Source organism: Spodoptera frugiperda, chromosome 10 (assembly GCF_023101765.2).
Source record: "Spodoptera frugiperda isolate SF20-4 chromosome 10, AGI-APGP_CSIRO_Sfru_2.0, whole genome shotgun sequence".
Taxonomy (NCBI): domain Eukaryota; kingdom Metazoa; phylum Arthropoda; class Insecta; order Lepidoptera; family Noctuidae; genus Spodoptera; species Spodoptera frugiperda.
Window position 1 is genome coordinate 4,485,232 of NC_064221.1, and position 16,519 is coordinate 4,501,750.

The following is a 16,519-nucleotide window of genomic DNA, read 5'->3' on the forward strand; positions in this document are numbered from 1 at the left end:
AGTAATACAAATACCTTTTCAAATACACAACTGTATAGGAAAAGGAAAGAAGGAATACCTAATAGACATTACACAAATTAGAAATAAAGATATCAGTTCTAAAATTCGTTTATTCTTGTCCTCAGGTGCGAGAGTATTGGAAGCTCTGCGTCAAGATGAGCAGTTCGTCCGCTGTCTCCATGCAGTCGGCACTGGTGGTGGAGTGACTGGATGGCCATGCGACCCTCCTCGCACTATCATCCTACACAAACCCGCTGACAACGAAATTGTTAGCTACGGTGAGTTATTATACAAAAAATATTTGATTCCAAACGGTTTATCAACATTTCTTAACATTTTTCAAAAAGATTTTGTAAAGTTAAAATAACAATGGATTAAAAATCACACAATAATAAAAAGATACAAAATATTTCACTTGCCAATGTAACTATCAACGCCATCTCTCGGCACATTTGCGTAAACATATGTCAAACATACAGCCAAACAATTCCTTTAGAAGTTATTTATTACATTTTAAATAGTTGTTAATATGTATTTTATTTATTTGAACAGGTAGTGGATATGGTGGCAACAGTTTGTTGGGCAAAAAGTGCTTCGCTCTTCGTTTGGGCTCCGTCATCGCGCGCCGTGAAGGCTGGCTTGCTGAACACATGCTGGTGAGTTGAAAATATATTTAAATAGTATAATAATTATATTGATTTATAACAGTTTTGATCATAAAGATACACATTTTATAACTTCAAGTTGAAGTGAGTCCCTGAGTGAATAAAATAGCAATCATTGTTTTGCAACTAAGTCAAAGATTGCTATTATAATTTTATCTAGTACATACTATCTTTCAAACACTACTGCTCCTAAAAACAACAAAAGATTACAAATCCAATATTAATATTAAATTCTTCACATCAAACCTGTACTTACATGTATCAAATACTAAAGAAAATCTTCAAAAAATCTTAACAAATGACCCTTCTATCCTACAGATTGTTGGTGTAACTGACCCAAAGGGCCGTAAGCGCTACATCGCAGCGGCTTTCCCTTCCGCCTGTGGTAAGACCAACCTCGCTATGATGACGCCCACCCTGCCAGGATACAAGGTGGAGTGTGTAGGTGATGACATCGCCTGGATGAAGTTCGATAAGAATGGCGTGCTGAGAGCTATCAACCCGGAGAATGGATTCTTTGGAGTTGCTCCAGGTAAGGGATCCAATTCTTATTTTTAGGACCTAATGTTATACATTTTTCTATTCGTTTTTGTACCAGAACAGCTAGGCTATTCTGTAAGGATATGGAAAAGAACTCAATCGCAATACTTGGTTGTGAGAATAATTTCGACCAATAACGTGAGAATGTGATCGAGCTCTCTTCGGAAAGTTCGAAGTTCGTTAAAGAAATTGACAGTTATAGAATAAGTTTGCAGCTCTAAAACTTACTTTAACTAATACAAAGTTCCAATAAGTTTTCAAAAGCCTTCATGATCCATAAAATTTGCGCCCACATAATATTAATCTTTATATCCTTTTTTCACAGGAACTTCCGAAGCGACCAACCCAATAGCCATGTCAACAGTATTCCAAAACACGGTATTCACGAACGTAGGAGAAACCAATGACGGTGGTGTTTGGTGGGAAGGCATGGGCGCTGCCCCTGAGAAACTGACCGACTGGAAGGGACAACCATGGGACCCTAGCAAGAAGACTCCCGCTGCACACCCCAACTCTAGGTAGGCTGAATGGAATAATTCCTACGATTAAACAAAAAAAAAATGTTGTCTATGGTTTTTAGTGTTGCCAGATTACAAAAATTGCATATATCTGAATGTTACCAGAATAAAAAATCTAACCGTATTTTTTATTGTTACAGATTCTGCACCCCAGCTGAACAATGCCCGATTATTGATGATCAATGGGAAAGTGCTGAGGGAGTGCCAATATCCGCCATCTTGCTTGGAGGACGTCGTCCTGCTGGCGTGCCTTTAGTTGTAGAGTCTCGAGACTGGCAACACGGTGTGTTTATGGGAGCTACCATGAGATCTGAAGCCACTGCTGCAGCTGAACATGCGGTAAGCATATTTTACAATACATTGTAAATAAAAACAACTAGTATAAACGGGTTTATTTCTACTATTGCCCTTAGGAAGGAAGAAATCATTGTAAGCGAACATAGTGACATGCGATGGAAGAAATCTGACCACTAGTGGACGGAAACGAGCTTATAATGATAAAGAATGATTGATATAATTCTCTTATTCTCTCCAAACAAATCGATCTAAACCAATTCTTCTTTGTTACAGGGCAAAGTAGTAATGCACGATCCGTTCGCCATGCGTCCATTCTTCGGCTACAACTTCGGCGAGTACCTGAAGCACTGGCTGTCCATGCCGCAGGCTGGTCGCCAGATGCCCAAGATCTTCCACGTCAACTGGTTCCGCAAGAGTGATGAGGTATGTATCTCTTTTGTTTACATTATTGCAAGAAAATTAGGTCGAAATGAGTCCATGTTTTCAAACTATAGTCTTAAGTAAATACTGATAGTAAAAACTTGATGATATTGTCTAGAGACAGTTAATTTTATTACGTTTTCTTTGAAAACTCATATTATACGATGTCGTAAAAATCGTTCTATGAAAATAACATCAGTTTAGTATAAAGTATTTCAATTCTACGCTAGGTATCAACTATCCAAACTTCGATCCCAACCTAACATTTGACTAATTTTATTTCCTTTCTCCAGGGCAAATTCCTCTGGCCTGGTTTCGGTGAGAACTCCCGCGTACTCGACTGGATCCTCCGCCGCTGTGACAACGAGCCATGCTACACTGAATCCCCACTTGGAAACATCCCTGCTGAGGGCGATCTCAACACACAGAACCTCGGCGCCATCGACATGAAGAGCCTGTTCAGTATACCCAAGGACTTCTGGCTCCAAGAAGCGGACGCCATCGAAAAGTATTTCAAGGAAGAAGTTGGACAGGACTTGCCCCAAGAAATGTGGGACGAACTAAACAAACTGAGGAACAACGTGCAGCAATCTTAACTTATGCCAAAGATTTATAGCTTTAAGAATTCTTAGTTAAGTATTTCGGAATGTAAAGATACTACTTATATGTTTTCTCTCGGATAGTCTTTGCAAACATTCCTGTTATATGTATTTTCTCTTTAATCGAACGCTGGTCGTACAATTGTTTTAATAAATATTGGAATCGAAAGTAACGAACAATGCTGGCTGAAGAACGTAGTAATGACGAATAAGAAGGCTGTGTTATTTAAGTAAATAATGATATGAATAAGTAATAATTATGTATAATATGAACGATAATGAATTTACTCATCAAAATAATGTATAGAATATTTTGTATGTAAGTTAATTTTTAAAATAAAACGTATTATTCAGTGAGTAAGTTTGAATTTTATTCGTTTATTGCCCACAACATGATTACTTGGCCTATTTACACACATTTACACTTACATTTTATTTCATATGTTTAGCTGAGAACACTCTGACTCCATCTTGTGTGGACGCCCGCGCATACTTCGTTAGCAAAGCGTTCACGTTCAGTTTTTCTGTTGCGTAGCATCTGGAAAACACAGTAACACATTTGAGATTTTTAATGCATACATTCAAGTGATTATGATACACTATTTACTTTAAATAACTTCTAATATAATTTGCTACATTACATAGTGATTAAATACTACAGTCACTCATAAGGAACCGGTTACAGGGTGTAAGGGACTGTGCTTGAACCTGCAATTTTGGGACATCAAAAGATGGATGTGAAAAGTATTCTCGATTTGTTTCACAACACAAAAATTCTCGAGGTACAAACCAAATTAATGAAGAGCTTAGCTAGGGTCGGCCTGGGATGGGGCCACAAATGAATAACTTGTAGACGAACTCAATAAGCTTGACTTAAATGAATTAATATAAGAAAGTGTCCTTGAAAGTGATCTTGGTGCACGGTGACGGAAGTGAATTGTTCTTGTTAAAAACATTATTAAAAGAAATACTTACTCAATATACGGCGATATCTGATCGACAGTCCACTTTGGTTTGGTTTGGAATAATATCTTGAATCGCTGGTTAATTTCTTCCGGTAAGTCGGTCTCGGCGAATCCCCAAACTACTTGTGGTGTGCTGGATTTATCTACTAGCGCTATTCCAGACAGGAGAGATTCCTGGAATGGGGAAACAATAATGTTTTATAACCCAGTTTGGCATGATTGGCGTAGTATCTGGACGACAGACTTAGTAAAGGTAAGCGTCCACAGGTCCGCATCGTACGCATCAGACGCATCGCACGCAACGGATTTTAGTTTATCTTTTATACAAACTCATACAACTGCGTCCACTAATCCGCATCGTACGGACCGCTCAATGCCTACATGCGATGCGTACCGAAGACGGATGGTATCCGCAATCCGATTGCGACTCGCGTCGACAATCCAAACGCTACCGATACAGTGGACGCAGTCCAAAAAAATTAATCCGTTGATGCGATCCGTCCGATGCGTGCAATGCGTACGATGCGGGTCTGTGGACGCTTACCTTTATACGAGTCAGGAATTCGACAACATGGAATTATTTTCGAATGATCTACAAATTGTTGTTGTTAACAAGAAATAAAGCTTCAATACTTACATCAGTCACCATTCCATCAGGGACAGAATCCTTCCAAGCTTGCAAGAACTCTTCCAGATTGAACTTCCCAGCACTCTTCAGTAGCACTCTGGCCAAGAACTTGCACACTTTATCTTGCTTATACTGATAGAACTGAACACCATCCTCTTCAACCGACGGATCAGTATAAAACCTAAACATAGCCTCCAAAATTGGCAGAGGAACCAATTCTTTTAAACTGTCTATAGTAATTTCTCTAGATATTTTGTCCAAAGGCCAGGAGTTTTCATCTATAAGATCAAGCATGTAGGACAAGACACGAAATTCGTATTCAAACTCTAACAATCTATAATGACCATCTAATAAAACAGCTTGTATTTTTTCTAACTCCTCATTTAGCTCGGCTTTCGAAGCCTGGATTTTGTCACAGAGAGCTTCGTAACTTAACAACTTGGTCTTATCAACTGCGTATTCTAGTTCCAATCCTTGGTATTTCGTTGGTTCTAGAATTTTTCGTAGCTTCGTTAGCCTCGGCTTGCAAGGCTTCAATTCGTAGTATGTGAAGAAAGTGTTTAATATGTCTTTGTGGACTATCTGCCTTGGGGGCCTAGAACCTTCGTCCGATTCTGTGGACTTGTTCAAACTTGCGTTTGATTTTTCAAATGAGGATTCTGATTCTATAGAGTCGTTTTGTATGGTCTCGTCCAGGCCTGTTGATGCTGCGAACAATAGTTCTGGGACTAGAAGAAGGCTGTTTGATGTTTCTGCTTCTTTTACGTCGTACGTTTTGGTGTTGGTGCATAGTACTACGTTTTCGTCTGGGTCTCCTGTAATGTTAGTTATGTTATGTTAGTGATGCATGTAACAAGGCGCCTTGTATTGTCCAAATTAATTTGCTTTTGTTGCTATTTAACTGACACGGTATCGAAATCTTTATTATTATTGAGAAATAATTATTCTGGATTACTCACACTGTGTAAGTGGACCAGTTTCAAGCCATGCTAAAGGCTCATCTATCGTGTGTCGCAGAATACTGCTCATGAACATAAGCCTCTAGTATAGCTTGAAACTAATCGAGTTCCTTGTCAAATATTACGTGAGTAAACCAAAAACCATAATAATTTATTTAGTATACCTAACTAAATTTATAATATAAACATTATTAAGAATTTAGAAAATCTTCATAATACTCTAATTCGGGAATCGAACCCGAGTCTCCTTCCTCGACAGTTAACATTCAATTAACGAAACATTAAAAGATATCCACTGCAAAACCAAACTTAGGAACCTGAGATCTTACCTTTAAACATCAGGTCGTTTCCAGCTTCTATTTCTTTCAGAAGATTATCATCTAGTAACATGAGTTTCAGCCTGTCATTATGTTCGCTCGGGTTGGGAAACCTCAGTACTTGTGTGATTTCTGTCAGCTCTGATTCGTGAAGCTTAGCCGTTTTTATTATCTTCCTCGCTTCCTCTGGAGTTCTCAATTCTCTGGAAAATGCAATTATTTGTTGTTAATGGTTTTGTCCCATATAAGTAGAGGAAAGACAACAATTCTCTGCTATATTCATATCTAGTCATCAAAAAATATGATTTCATTCTTAGTTGTTTTGTGTTTCATGCGATATTCATATTAGAATTCGGTTGTCGTCACTAAATTACTGCAGTCATATTGAATAGCGCGCTAAATTAACTCTCGAACCTTTGATGAACATACATTGAAATACATAATATTAAAAATAAATTATTTTTTTACTTTGATTAAAATAATAAAAAATATTATTTAATTTATACCACAGAGAATTAGTATCATCAGAATTTGTCTATGACCACATAATTTTCAACAATGACAACATTGATTAATTTTTTAGTCTGTACTTTTTTATACATCCTTTTTTGACATTGACATTTCAATAAAGTTCGATTTCTTCAAAAATTCGCTGCGTGATATCCGAATCACGTTTAGGTTTAGTTTAGTTAAAATAGTGTAAAAAAAATATCGAAATGTCTTTATTCGGCGATATATTATCAATAAATAAGAATGAGGAGAAAACACAGCAGGCGGGGTCGAGTTTGTCTCCCTATTTGAACTTCGATCCCCATATCATACCGAAAATGCAGCCGGAATTCTTGTATCCTGATGACAGTCACATGGCATCTACTGCCCGAAGGTCTAACGTAGCACTACCTATCATTGGAATGTCTTTCATGACGGGCTCAGGTAATCAAATGATGAAATTCGAACATAACCTCAAAATTATTAGTAATTTTTACATAACACTGCGTCAGACAGAGTTCTGTGTATTCTATGTATTTGATATGAATTAAAATGTATAGCTTCAGATAATAATATCACAGTACTGAGGAAATATGCTCCAGAAAGTGTTATTTGACTTGATGTTTACTTACACAGTGGGCATCAAGCCAAATAGCAACAAATGATGCATAAATTAACTAGCAGACAAGGCTCTTAAGACAGATAAAGATGTGTTATTACTGTAATGTTCTAGTTATATTAGAACTCAAGTAATTGAACTTAACATTCAGATAAAACAAACTGTATTAAAAAAAACATAATTTTGAGGCTCATTTAGAACCGTAATAGAAAATAAAATAGTTCCTTTTTACTTATGAATGAATGACATTTTATCAAATATTTCTACATTCCATCTAGCAACTATGACAGAAATATGTGTCTTGATGATATATGCTATAAGAGCTGAAATAAAAAAATAATTGTTCCTGGCTTATACACGCTACACACCGTACAATTTAACTGTGCAGTTTAAAGTGTACAGTCAGACTGTATAGTAAAATTGTAGGTGTATGCAGCTTACACACCTAAGAATTTAGATTTTACTGTACAATTTTATCTATTCTTGATTTGATTCAGTTAAAACTATACTACTGTTGACTCTGACACACCTTATAATTTAACAGAGTGCTGTTTCAACTGTTTCACAGTTCAGTTAAATTGTAAGGCATATGGTACAATTGTGTGTAACCAGAGTGTGTACTCACTATAAGATAAATGTCCTGACAAACTATAGTTACTGACAAACTGATAATATTCAATAGAATGAATATGAACTAGCAAACTATAGCCATCAAAACAATAGCTCAATTTCCTCATAAAAAAAATAATAATTGTACTGAACAGTATTTTCCAACTTGATTCCAGGTTTAGGTGGAATGGCAGGTTTATACAGAGGTCTGAGGGCAACAACACTGGCAGGACAAACGGGCAAAGTGCGACGAACGCAAGTCATCAACTACATCATGAAACAAGGTCGGTTTGAGTATAAATATTAGTAAAATTATAAGACGGAAAAAGTCATCATTACAAGATAATGCTAAGCATAACTTTAATCTAAGCAACAGGTAAAAATGATAAGTGGCCATTATGCTCCATGTTTTCTATAAAAGCCATGAAATTGAAAAAGAAATGTTGGCCACGATTTCACTGAAATTGTTTATTCAAATTCACCCGGTGAAGTTTACCAATTTACTTAGTGAAGTGAACCATTATCAATTATGATTCTGATGACAGAGTATTCGTAAATATACCTAAGTCATTATACTAGGTCTAAAACTTCATCCTCCTATTTTACCCAAATGTTTTGGTATTACTAACAAGAAAAATATTCTAACAACAAATCTAAATCAATGCATATTTATATTTACGAAACTATAAAATGTTGCAGGCACAAACACAGGCTGCACTCTCGGCATCATCGCGTCTTTCTACTCGTGTATCGCGCTCGGCGTCACATGGATCCGTGACAAGGAGGACACGGCGAATACCTTCATCGCGGCCGCCACCACCGGCGTCCTATACAAGAGCACCGCTGGCCTGCGCTCCATGGGCCTCGGCGCCGCCGTCGGCCTCACCCTCGCAGGAGTCTACACACTCATCACCGACAACGACAACATATGGAGTAAAGCCCGATACAACCGATTGTGATTCAACCCGCCTAGTTTTGTAAATATTTAATAGACTGTTATTTTTAGTTTTGTTATGGTCAACGCCAAAGGATCTGCCGGGACGCAGGGACTTATTTGTACCATGTTCCACGTACCTGTTTAGATTTATGTATAGTGCTTTTTGGTATCCATAAACTGTGCAGACAAGTTGTGTAGCTCTTGCCATAGATGCAATGTACTTAATAAATATTCTTCCTATTTTTAAATGGTATATTTATTGAGTAATGTAGTTAGAGATTATAGAAATATTTAGCCTTTAGACTGCCAATCATGGGGCTTCCTACGCCAAAACTAAAGTGGGTATAAATTATTTTGGAAGTCAATAGGTAATAAAATTGCTCAAGTGTCCTGATGTTAATGGTCTATGCAAAGATTGGAGTGTTTCCCTATCCATCTTTCGCGCCTCCAGAACAAAGAATACTTGTGATGTACAGTATTCAGTCGCTCTTGAAGCTATAAATAAATTATTTATCTTGCATATTTACTCACACCAACCTTGAACACAATTATCACTATTTGTGTGCAGTTTATGGATAGCTCACCCTGTATTGCGTACATATTCCCGCCTTGTCGTATCAGGACCGCACATATATGCATAAGCGTTAATAAATGAGTTATATTTGAAAAATAACATGTTTATTTCATTTTACATGGTGCAGTTTGTACAATGTTTGTATTTACATGTGGCGAATACGATGGGATATGTTATATACTAGTGGAGTCGGCGATAAGTAACAATACATACAAACATACATAATGTTTGGGCGGATATTATACAATACCCCACCCTTAGTCCAGTCGAGCCAATGGAAGTCATAAAAGAGTAGAAAATCTAACATTGTTATCATAAAAAAAGAACAGAGTAACAGACAATTTGTGACATCAAATAAGGTCTTCAGTTACTAATGAAAAATGACAAATTGTTACATAATACACCTTTTATCTGACCCACTATGATAAAATTCATTTCAGGATATGATATAATTGACCATGGAAAATGAAATTTCTTTCTGCGATAACAATTATTTTCTCGTTCAAAACCTCTAGACACTGGATACCGCCATCAGACTCGAGTATACCGACCAAACAAGCCACACCCGCATAAAATGCTCTTACAAGTTATCGTTTTATCAAAGACAAGTGGGTCAGATAGTCCAGTAGAATCCAGTTAAGATCGCCTCCACGAGTAACTGACGTCGCGTTAGCTCGACCTGACCTTGACATAATAATCCCTAGGGGTGTGTCCATATTGGCGAACGCGGAAACCCGCCACGAGTTGCATAAAGTAAATTGGACGCGGTTATGCAAGTGTTCTAACCGACAAATTACTTAAATAAATTAATTATGCGAGTATGCTAAGTTTTTGACACTTACAATTAGAATTCTGCTGGTTTTATTACAGAAGACCATTTTTAAGACCCAACATTGCATAGGTAACTACATCCAATTAACTTTTACAAAATTATATCCATATTTTTCGCCAATATGTCCACAACATCCCATAAACATACATCTTCAAAACGATTGAGCAAACAGGCCCTTCTTACAGTACAATCTAATATAAAAACTACTTACAAAAATAAAAGTTACAATGCCATCATTACAATCCGATAGAAAGAATACAATTTGGCACCGAATTATTTACAAATATTCGCGTAAAATTAAATTGCAGTTGAATTGTATTAGCGTGGCTAACTAGCGTTGAAAATTACGTAAAACACGGACATAGCTCTCTGGGTTTTACACATTCGTTTAAAAATAATTGCCTTCAAACCTTGACTTTCGGAGCAAACGAAAGTTATCGGTTTATTGACGTTTGGTATTATTTTGGGAAAGCGCGCGTCGCTATAGGAGTTGCGTGGGGGATATTATTGTGATGTTCCAATTAGAAAATAGGCCAGGAAGTACTCAAAGGAAACTGCAGTCGTCCCCGAGTAGGGACCGGAAATGACCTGCCAAGCTGCCAATTTGCTGTCCAATGTGGACGCGTTTAACGTTAAATTTTGTCTTATTCTAATTTACAGCAGGAGATTTAAAATTGGAGTTTTGACAACGAATTGAAGACAATCGAGAGATGTCGAAGCAGATATCTAACCGATTCTAATCGATGCTTGAATTTATTTACGTTGAATTGAATTTTAACAACGTATCGTTATTACTTTATCTCGATTTTCTCCAATCGTATCAAAAACACCCAACAATCGATTTAACCCTATAATTTACTTAAGTTTAGTAACAGGCGCCATTTTAATATCATACTTTATTACAGTAACCAGGGTTGTGATAAAAATATCTTAGAAAAAACCTTTAAGCGATAACAATGTACATCATTTATCATTAGTTATACAGTATACTCTTCCCTTATCTACGTTTAACAGCAACATTAATTTATTTACCGGTTTTAGTAGAAATAAAGTACAAATGGATGGATTTTCTGCGAAGATGATTTACATAAGGATAGATAGATAGCGTGATAACGATTGTCAGCGTTTGAGGAGTTACGTAACTGTACGATCATTGATTAAAGTCGCCATATTACTATAGGTCTGAACAAAGACATCTATTGAAATTAATCAATCCTATAATAAAACATAGAACGATTCATCAACAGTTGTGACGTAGATATTACTACGCATTTGGGCGTTATTAATGAAAAAGGTAGAGAGTAGATTGTACGAAATTGGTACTTTTGAGTCGAATGTGATCGATTTGTTTTAGAAAATATGTTTACATTAGATAACCTCATATCTTGAGGAAGGTTAAGGCTAAATTGTGGATTATCTAACTTCACTACCGCTAGATAGGAACATAGTAGGTTATAGAACAAGCGGAAAAACCCGCGAAACAAAACTACATAGGTAGGTACAGGTACGTACGTATGTAGTTTTCCATCAGGCGAAAAACGTAACTAGTTACAAATCAATTTGATGTTATCACACAACTATTTGATCCGTTTCCGTTGGCGGTCTCGCCAAAGTTTGAATAATATAATCTATTTTAAGTCAAGATTTACACTCTCCCGTTTACCGTATTAAACCTCTAATCTGTTTTCACGAAGATAGGGAGTGTTATAACGATAATTCGGATAAGAGCTATCGGCTAGGGCAAATAATGAACGATTAGGCTGATACACATTTGACGAAAGCCACTGACAATCGTAAAACACCTTTACGACACATAAACAAGAGATACAGAGATTCTAAACATACTTTACAAGTAAAATAGTATAGGAAAATATACTTCGATGTGCCCAACACATACTTATTTAGACTTAGCACAAAGGAGGACGATTATCTACCCACTTATAATATGTCTAGTTCAATTGGACTGTTTGCCGTAAGCTTTGAATTTTACACCGCGAATGTACAGATTAAATACTACTGAGTTATTTGAATTATTTATACCCCAAAAAGCCTTTAATGAGCTTTTATTTGCAGGTGTAATTGACACGAGACTGCTGCTAATGAAAGATTAGCGAATAAAAAAGAAACGAAACATATTAGGATCATTTTCAACAGCTAGAATTCCGTAAAATCAATTCACCCGTTGGATGTCGGTACGCAGATCTACGCAAGACATTGGGTTTTCTATTGTCTCTCATATATTATACCGACAGACAAGAGGTTAATTAGATAATCACTTCGAAGATATTACTTTCCGAAATCCGAACATAGATACCAATACAACTACACATCTAATTATCCTTCCTTTATCTATCTGAAATCTTTTTCGTCCACTTTTATTTACTATTCACATAAGCACACACAGATAACAGCTAACCCTTACTATCCCAAAGCTGGGCAAAGATCTTTCATTCCTACCATCAAGCACGACCCTACAGTATTAACGAAGGTTTATTTTTAAATGAGTATGCACTACTGACTCATATTTACTGAGTCAGAACGATATTTTTACACAAGTACCATTTAACTGACGACCAAAGAAACAGTAAAACGAAATAATTACATATGGCGCAATGGCGCGAAACTGATTCGAATTTCAAACAATAAAAACATGTGGCATAGACAATTTCGCATGTGTACCAAATGCTGGTACGATACAAAAGCAAACCACGTTTTTTTTAAACGTGACCTTGAACATACTGCCATAAACAGGCAGACATACAACTGCCTAACATATTGGATTACATTGTTTTAACATACATTATCTATCTATAAAGGTCTCCAACATTTCCCCGTTTAAATTACAAGATAATATTAATGATTTATTATTAATTTTATAACTACAATATTTACAATCTATTCATATAATCGACGCAATTTCTTAGTGTCGCTATAGTTCAAACTTTATACAGACATACGGGCAAGATTTTTTCATTTTTAGAATAGAACCTTTATTTTTTATTATGCAGAATATGGCCATTACAAATTGTACATTCGATTTTTAAGTCACGATTTTATTTTGCCACCAATATTGTTTACACAAGTAAACAAGCAATTGGTTGAAGATAACTTGAATTTATTTTATTTGAGTTTGCTGTTGAGTCATTTTTGAAGCAAACAACAAAATATAATTATTCCTACAGGAAAACGCTCTGCAGTTACAAAATGAGGAATATTAACGAATAGGGTAATTTGATTAAATTAATTGCTAATTTGAAAAACCATGTTAAATCTGAATTCATAGAATAAAACTCTGAAATTAATCAAAAATCAGTCATTCCTATCAGGATACTTGTTAGTTCTATAATTAATTCCTTAACTAACATAATATACTTAATATCAACATTAGGTAGCTGGAAGCCTGTATACAAAACAATGTATTGGTCACATGAATCAATTTGTCAAACAAGATAGCATCTTATGCCATTAGCTAAGGTGTTATTATAAAAGTTATCAGTACTAAAGAGGTATCATTATAACGCATTTAACTAATTGAAATCTAGATTAAAAGCATAATTCCTAATGAGATAGTACAAACATAAACTTGTGAATTGAGACATAGAAATGGTTGTTTACCACACACAAGTAAGTAACAAATTATTGCAATGAAACAGTTTACGTTCGCAACTTCGTTTTCGCAATCCTTTAAATGCTGTGCAATTACTTTTTGACATTAATAAACTGCTCCAACATTTCACATGCACACAATAGGCTGGCCATATCTTAGTTTCTTGAATTGCGTCTTGCAGTCATCGCTGCATCCTCTCAAGTTTGAGGCGCAGCAGTGCTTCTGTCACGTGGCCGCATTCAATATAGACTTCATATCCTCTGGCAGAACACAGTTCAAGTCCTCCAGACGCCGTGCCAACAATGTTCTAGTATTGTCAGCCACTGGTGGATTACTCTTCAACACCTCTCTTAGTTTCAAGACCATATCCACAATCTCAACCTCTTTCTTCCCAACTGACCATTTCTTCAAGTCACTTTCAGCTAAAGCCTCCAATTGCAAAGCATGCAATTTATTCGTCAAATTGTTATGTCTTTCATGGAACCAGGCACTAAAGTTTGGTGTTCTAAAGTAGTTCCTGTATAATCCAATCCAATCGCCTTTTATACCAGTTGTCAGCTGAGGTCCGGACTGCTGAAGAGTTGCAAAGAAATCCTCAGGGTTGAAAGGATTTGGTACTGGCGGTGCTCTGAATGGAGAAATGTTCTTCTGTAGTGGCATTAGCGATGCCATATACCTTTCTAAAGGAATCATGAAGCTTTGAGTCAGTTCAAGCAAGTGCCTCTTGACCATAGCAGTCTGTACCTCAGATGGCCGATCAGTTCTTATCCCATTGTGAAGTTTCTTAATAATTGCTTTATCTTTCTCTAAAAATGGCTTATATTGAGTGTATACTCCAGGAGCAGTATCTAAAAGCTTGAGATTACCAACTTTTCGTAGTTTCGTTTTAATTGATGTAGCATCACCCAATTTAATGGTGTGTGGCCAATGTTGTAATGTTTTCGTGAAGAATGGATTGGTCACGCCTAGTATTACACAAGGTGGGTTGAATTGTTTCCTTGTGAACTCTTTGAATTCACTGTCATGTATTGTGAAATATGGTCTATACTCTGCTGCATATGGCAGTGGCTGGATCAAGTAGGTGAGGGCTTGAACTAGTGCGGAACATTCTGTAGGTGAACTGGCCATTACTACAATAGGTTCTGCTGTTAGCACCAGTTCCCACAACAAGTGTAGGTGTGAGATGACACTAGACAACACATCAAATACATTCACATCCTGTATGGATGCAAGTATGTGTGGTACATTAGGAGAGTGAACTTGTTTGGCTATATCAGACCGAGTAATCTTTCCGGTCTGTTGGTTAGGAATGTATGACTGAAAAACTGTGCCAAGCACAGGTAACAACACATTCTGGCCGGCGTCGAGTGAAGGCCACCTGTTAATGTCATGACAGGCAGCCTCTAGGCTCCTTTCCCCTTCCTCGAAATGTTTGGGAGCAATCAACTGTATCACTTTGTAAAACAGGTTTATAAAAGGTAATCTAGTAAGTAAAATTATACTTTTCTGGAAGTATCCGCGCGGTAGCGAGGGGTCCTTCACTTGTCTGAAGTACACGAAGCCCCAGTAGTGCGTAGAATCAGCGCGCAGTGTGGGAACACTGTCCTCGTTGTACACGAGCTGCTGCCGCGTCAGACCCGTGCGAGAACGCAGACGGACGTGGAACTGGGTGTCTCCCATACACCCAGAGTTTGAGTCAGGGAACGCCAAATAACAAATATTGCACTTTTCCTGATCTGTTAGTTTCACACCAGGAGGATACACACTTTCCATCGCCTGTCCGAGCTCCAAGTCGAACGTAACCACACATATGCAGTGCAACCAGTCGGAAAACCTGCTCCATTTCGTTTGGAACTCAAGTTCAGCCGCGGGCATGTCACCGTCCTCGTAGTTTTGCAATCCACAAGCCATGTTATTCACTGATTACCGAAAACACATTGCGACGAACCACTTTACTAGTTATTAATAATTAATCACGTTTTTTGCACTATGTTATCATTGTTTATTAAGACGGAATGAGTTGTTAAACATTTTTTGCTAATACAAGCGACAAAAACAACGGAGCGCACAGAAGTCGTCCTCGCAACAGCTGTTTGACACAATATGGCTGCGGGCGCCAAAACAAAAGTTTACCGACTTTATCGATAAAAGTAAACAAAATTTGTATTATTCATTTACTGTTTGATATTCCTAAACTTACCCACAATCCATGGTATCCATAATTTCACAAATTCACTGCCTATAACATATAAAACTCTAAAAAAAATCGGTTAAATACAGTTTCGAGCCCAAGCTGCTTGGTGAATACGTTTAGTTACTCGCAGAATTATTAAATTTTTGAACGTTTCAAATTGATGAACGATTGATGACGATATGTACTTAAATAAAAATATGCATTTATTTTGTTTAATCATAATAGATATAAAATGTTTATATTTTTTATAATATTTTAGTAGGTTTACCTACTAAAAATCGATTCCATAATCGATTCATTAGGGTTGTCACTCGCTGACGAATTGGTATCATAATCGTACCACATCGGGATGTTCCTATTAGAATGCAACATGCAAAATAACTGTTGCAAGACGCCACTCGAGCCCTGACTCCTACGATTAGATATTAAATAATCAAGATCTCAAGTCTAGTATGTCACATTACTTTCGTACTTACCTTTTTTGGTACCCATCAGGTTTCATGGTCTGTTATGAAGATTCCATTCCTATGCTTGTGTGCTTGTAACTTGGTATCTTTGGATAGGACAAAGAGAATAGAATTTCTAAGCACAAGTACTACTCATTGGGTAATTCGATTTCATGACTCTGAAATTGTACCTTCTTACCTAGTCAAATGAAGTGAGGTTTGACTCCATTAGGACATGAAAATAGATAGGTGTTTAATTTTTCATCATCACCTGCCGGTGAGCAATCCTCGTCGCCACATCCGA

At 36.8% G+C, this 16,519-nt stretch overlaps 4 protein-coding genes across 5 annotated transcripts in view; 2 read left to right on the forward strand and 2 right to left on the reverse strand.

Annotated features, from left to right (window-relative positions):
• The window catches only part of LOC118277526 (phosphoenolpyruvate carboxykinase [GTP]), a 47,155-nt gene extending 43,755 nt beyond the window's left edge, over positions 1–3,400 (forward strand). For both annotated transcript variants that reach the window (XM_035596359.2, XM_035596358.2), the window contains 7 exons: positions 126–278; positions 553–656; positions 984–1,197; positions 1,531–1,723; positions 1,864–2,062; positions 2,294–2,443; positions 2,734–3,400. In XM_035596359.2, coding sequence (XP_035452252.2) covers positions 126–278; positions 553–656; positions 984–1,197; positions 1,531–1,723; positions 1,864–2,062; positions 2,294–2,443; positions 2,734–3,036 — 1,316 coding nt within the window. In that variant the 3' untranslated portion in view covers positions 3,037–3,400. The remainder of the gene's footprint in view (positions 1–125; positions 279–552; positions 657–983; positions 1,198–1,530; positions 1,724–1,863; positions 2,063–2,293; positions 2,444–2,733) is intronic.
• Positions 3,191–15,915, reverse strand: LOC118277528 (sister chromatid cohesion protein DCC1). The gene is made up of 5 exons (XM_035596362.2): positions 15,776–15,915; positions 5,921–6,111; positions 4,642–5,447; positions 4,015–4,178; positions 3,191–3,577 (listed from the first exon to the last, which is right to left on the reverse strand). The coding sequence occupies exons 1-5, from the start codon at positions 15,793–15,795 to the stop codon at positions 3,472–3,474; spliced, it is 1,287 nt and encodes a 428-aa protein (XP_035452255.2). The 5' UTR covers positions 15,796–15,915; the 3' UTR covers positions 3,191–3,471.
• Positions 6,506–9,235, forward strand: LOC118277530 (mitochondrial import inner membrane translocase subunit Tim23). The gene is made up of 3 exons (XM_035596364.2): positions 6,506–6,841; positions 7,802–7,909; positions 8,325–9,235. Exons 1-3 carry the CDS (start codon positions 6,625–6,627, stop codon positions 8,582–8,584), a joined length of 585 nt encoding a protein of 194 aa, XP_035452257.1. The 5' UTR covers positions 6,506–6,624; the 3' UTR covers positions 8,585–9,235.
• LOC118277527 (protein DENND6A) lies at positions 9,219–15,694 on the reverse strand. The gene has a single exon (XM_035596360.2). The coding sequence runs from the start codon at positions 15,484–15,486 to the stop codon at positions 13,801–13,803; it is 1,686 nt and encodes a 561-aa protein (XP_035452253.1). The 5' UTR covers positions 15,487–15,694; the 3' UTR covers positions 9,219–13,800.
• Positions 15,916–16,519: the final 604 nt, after the last annotated feature.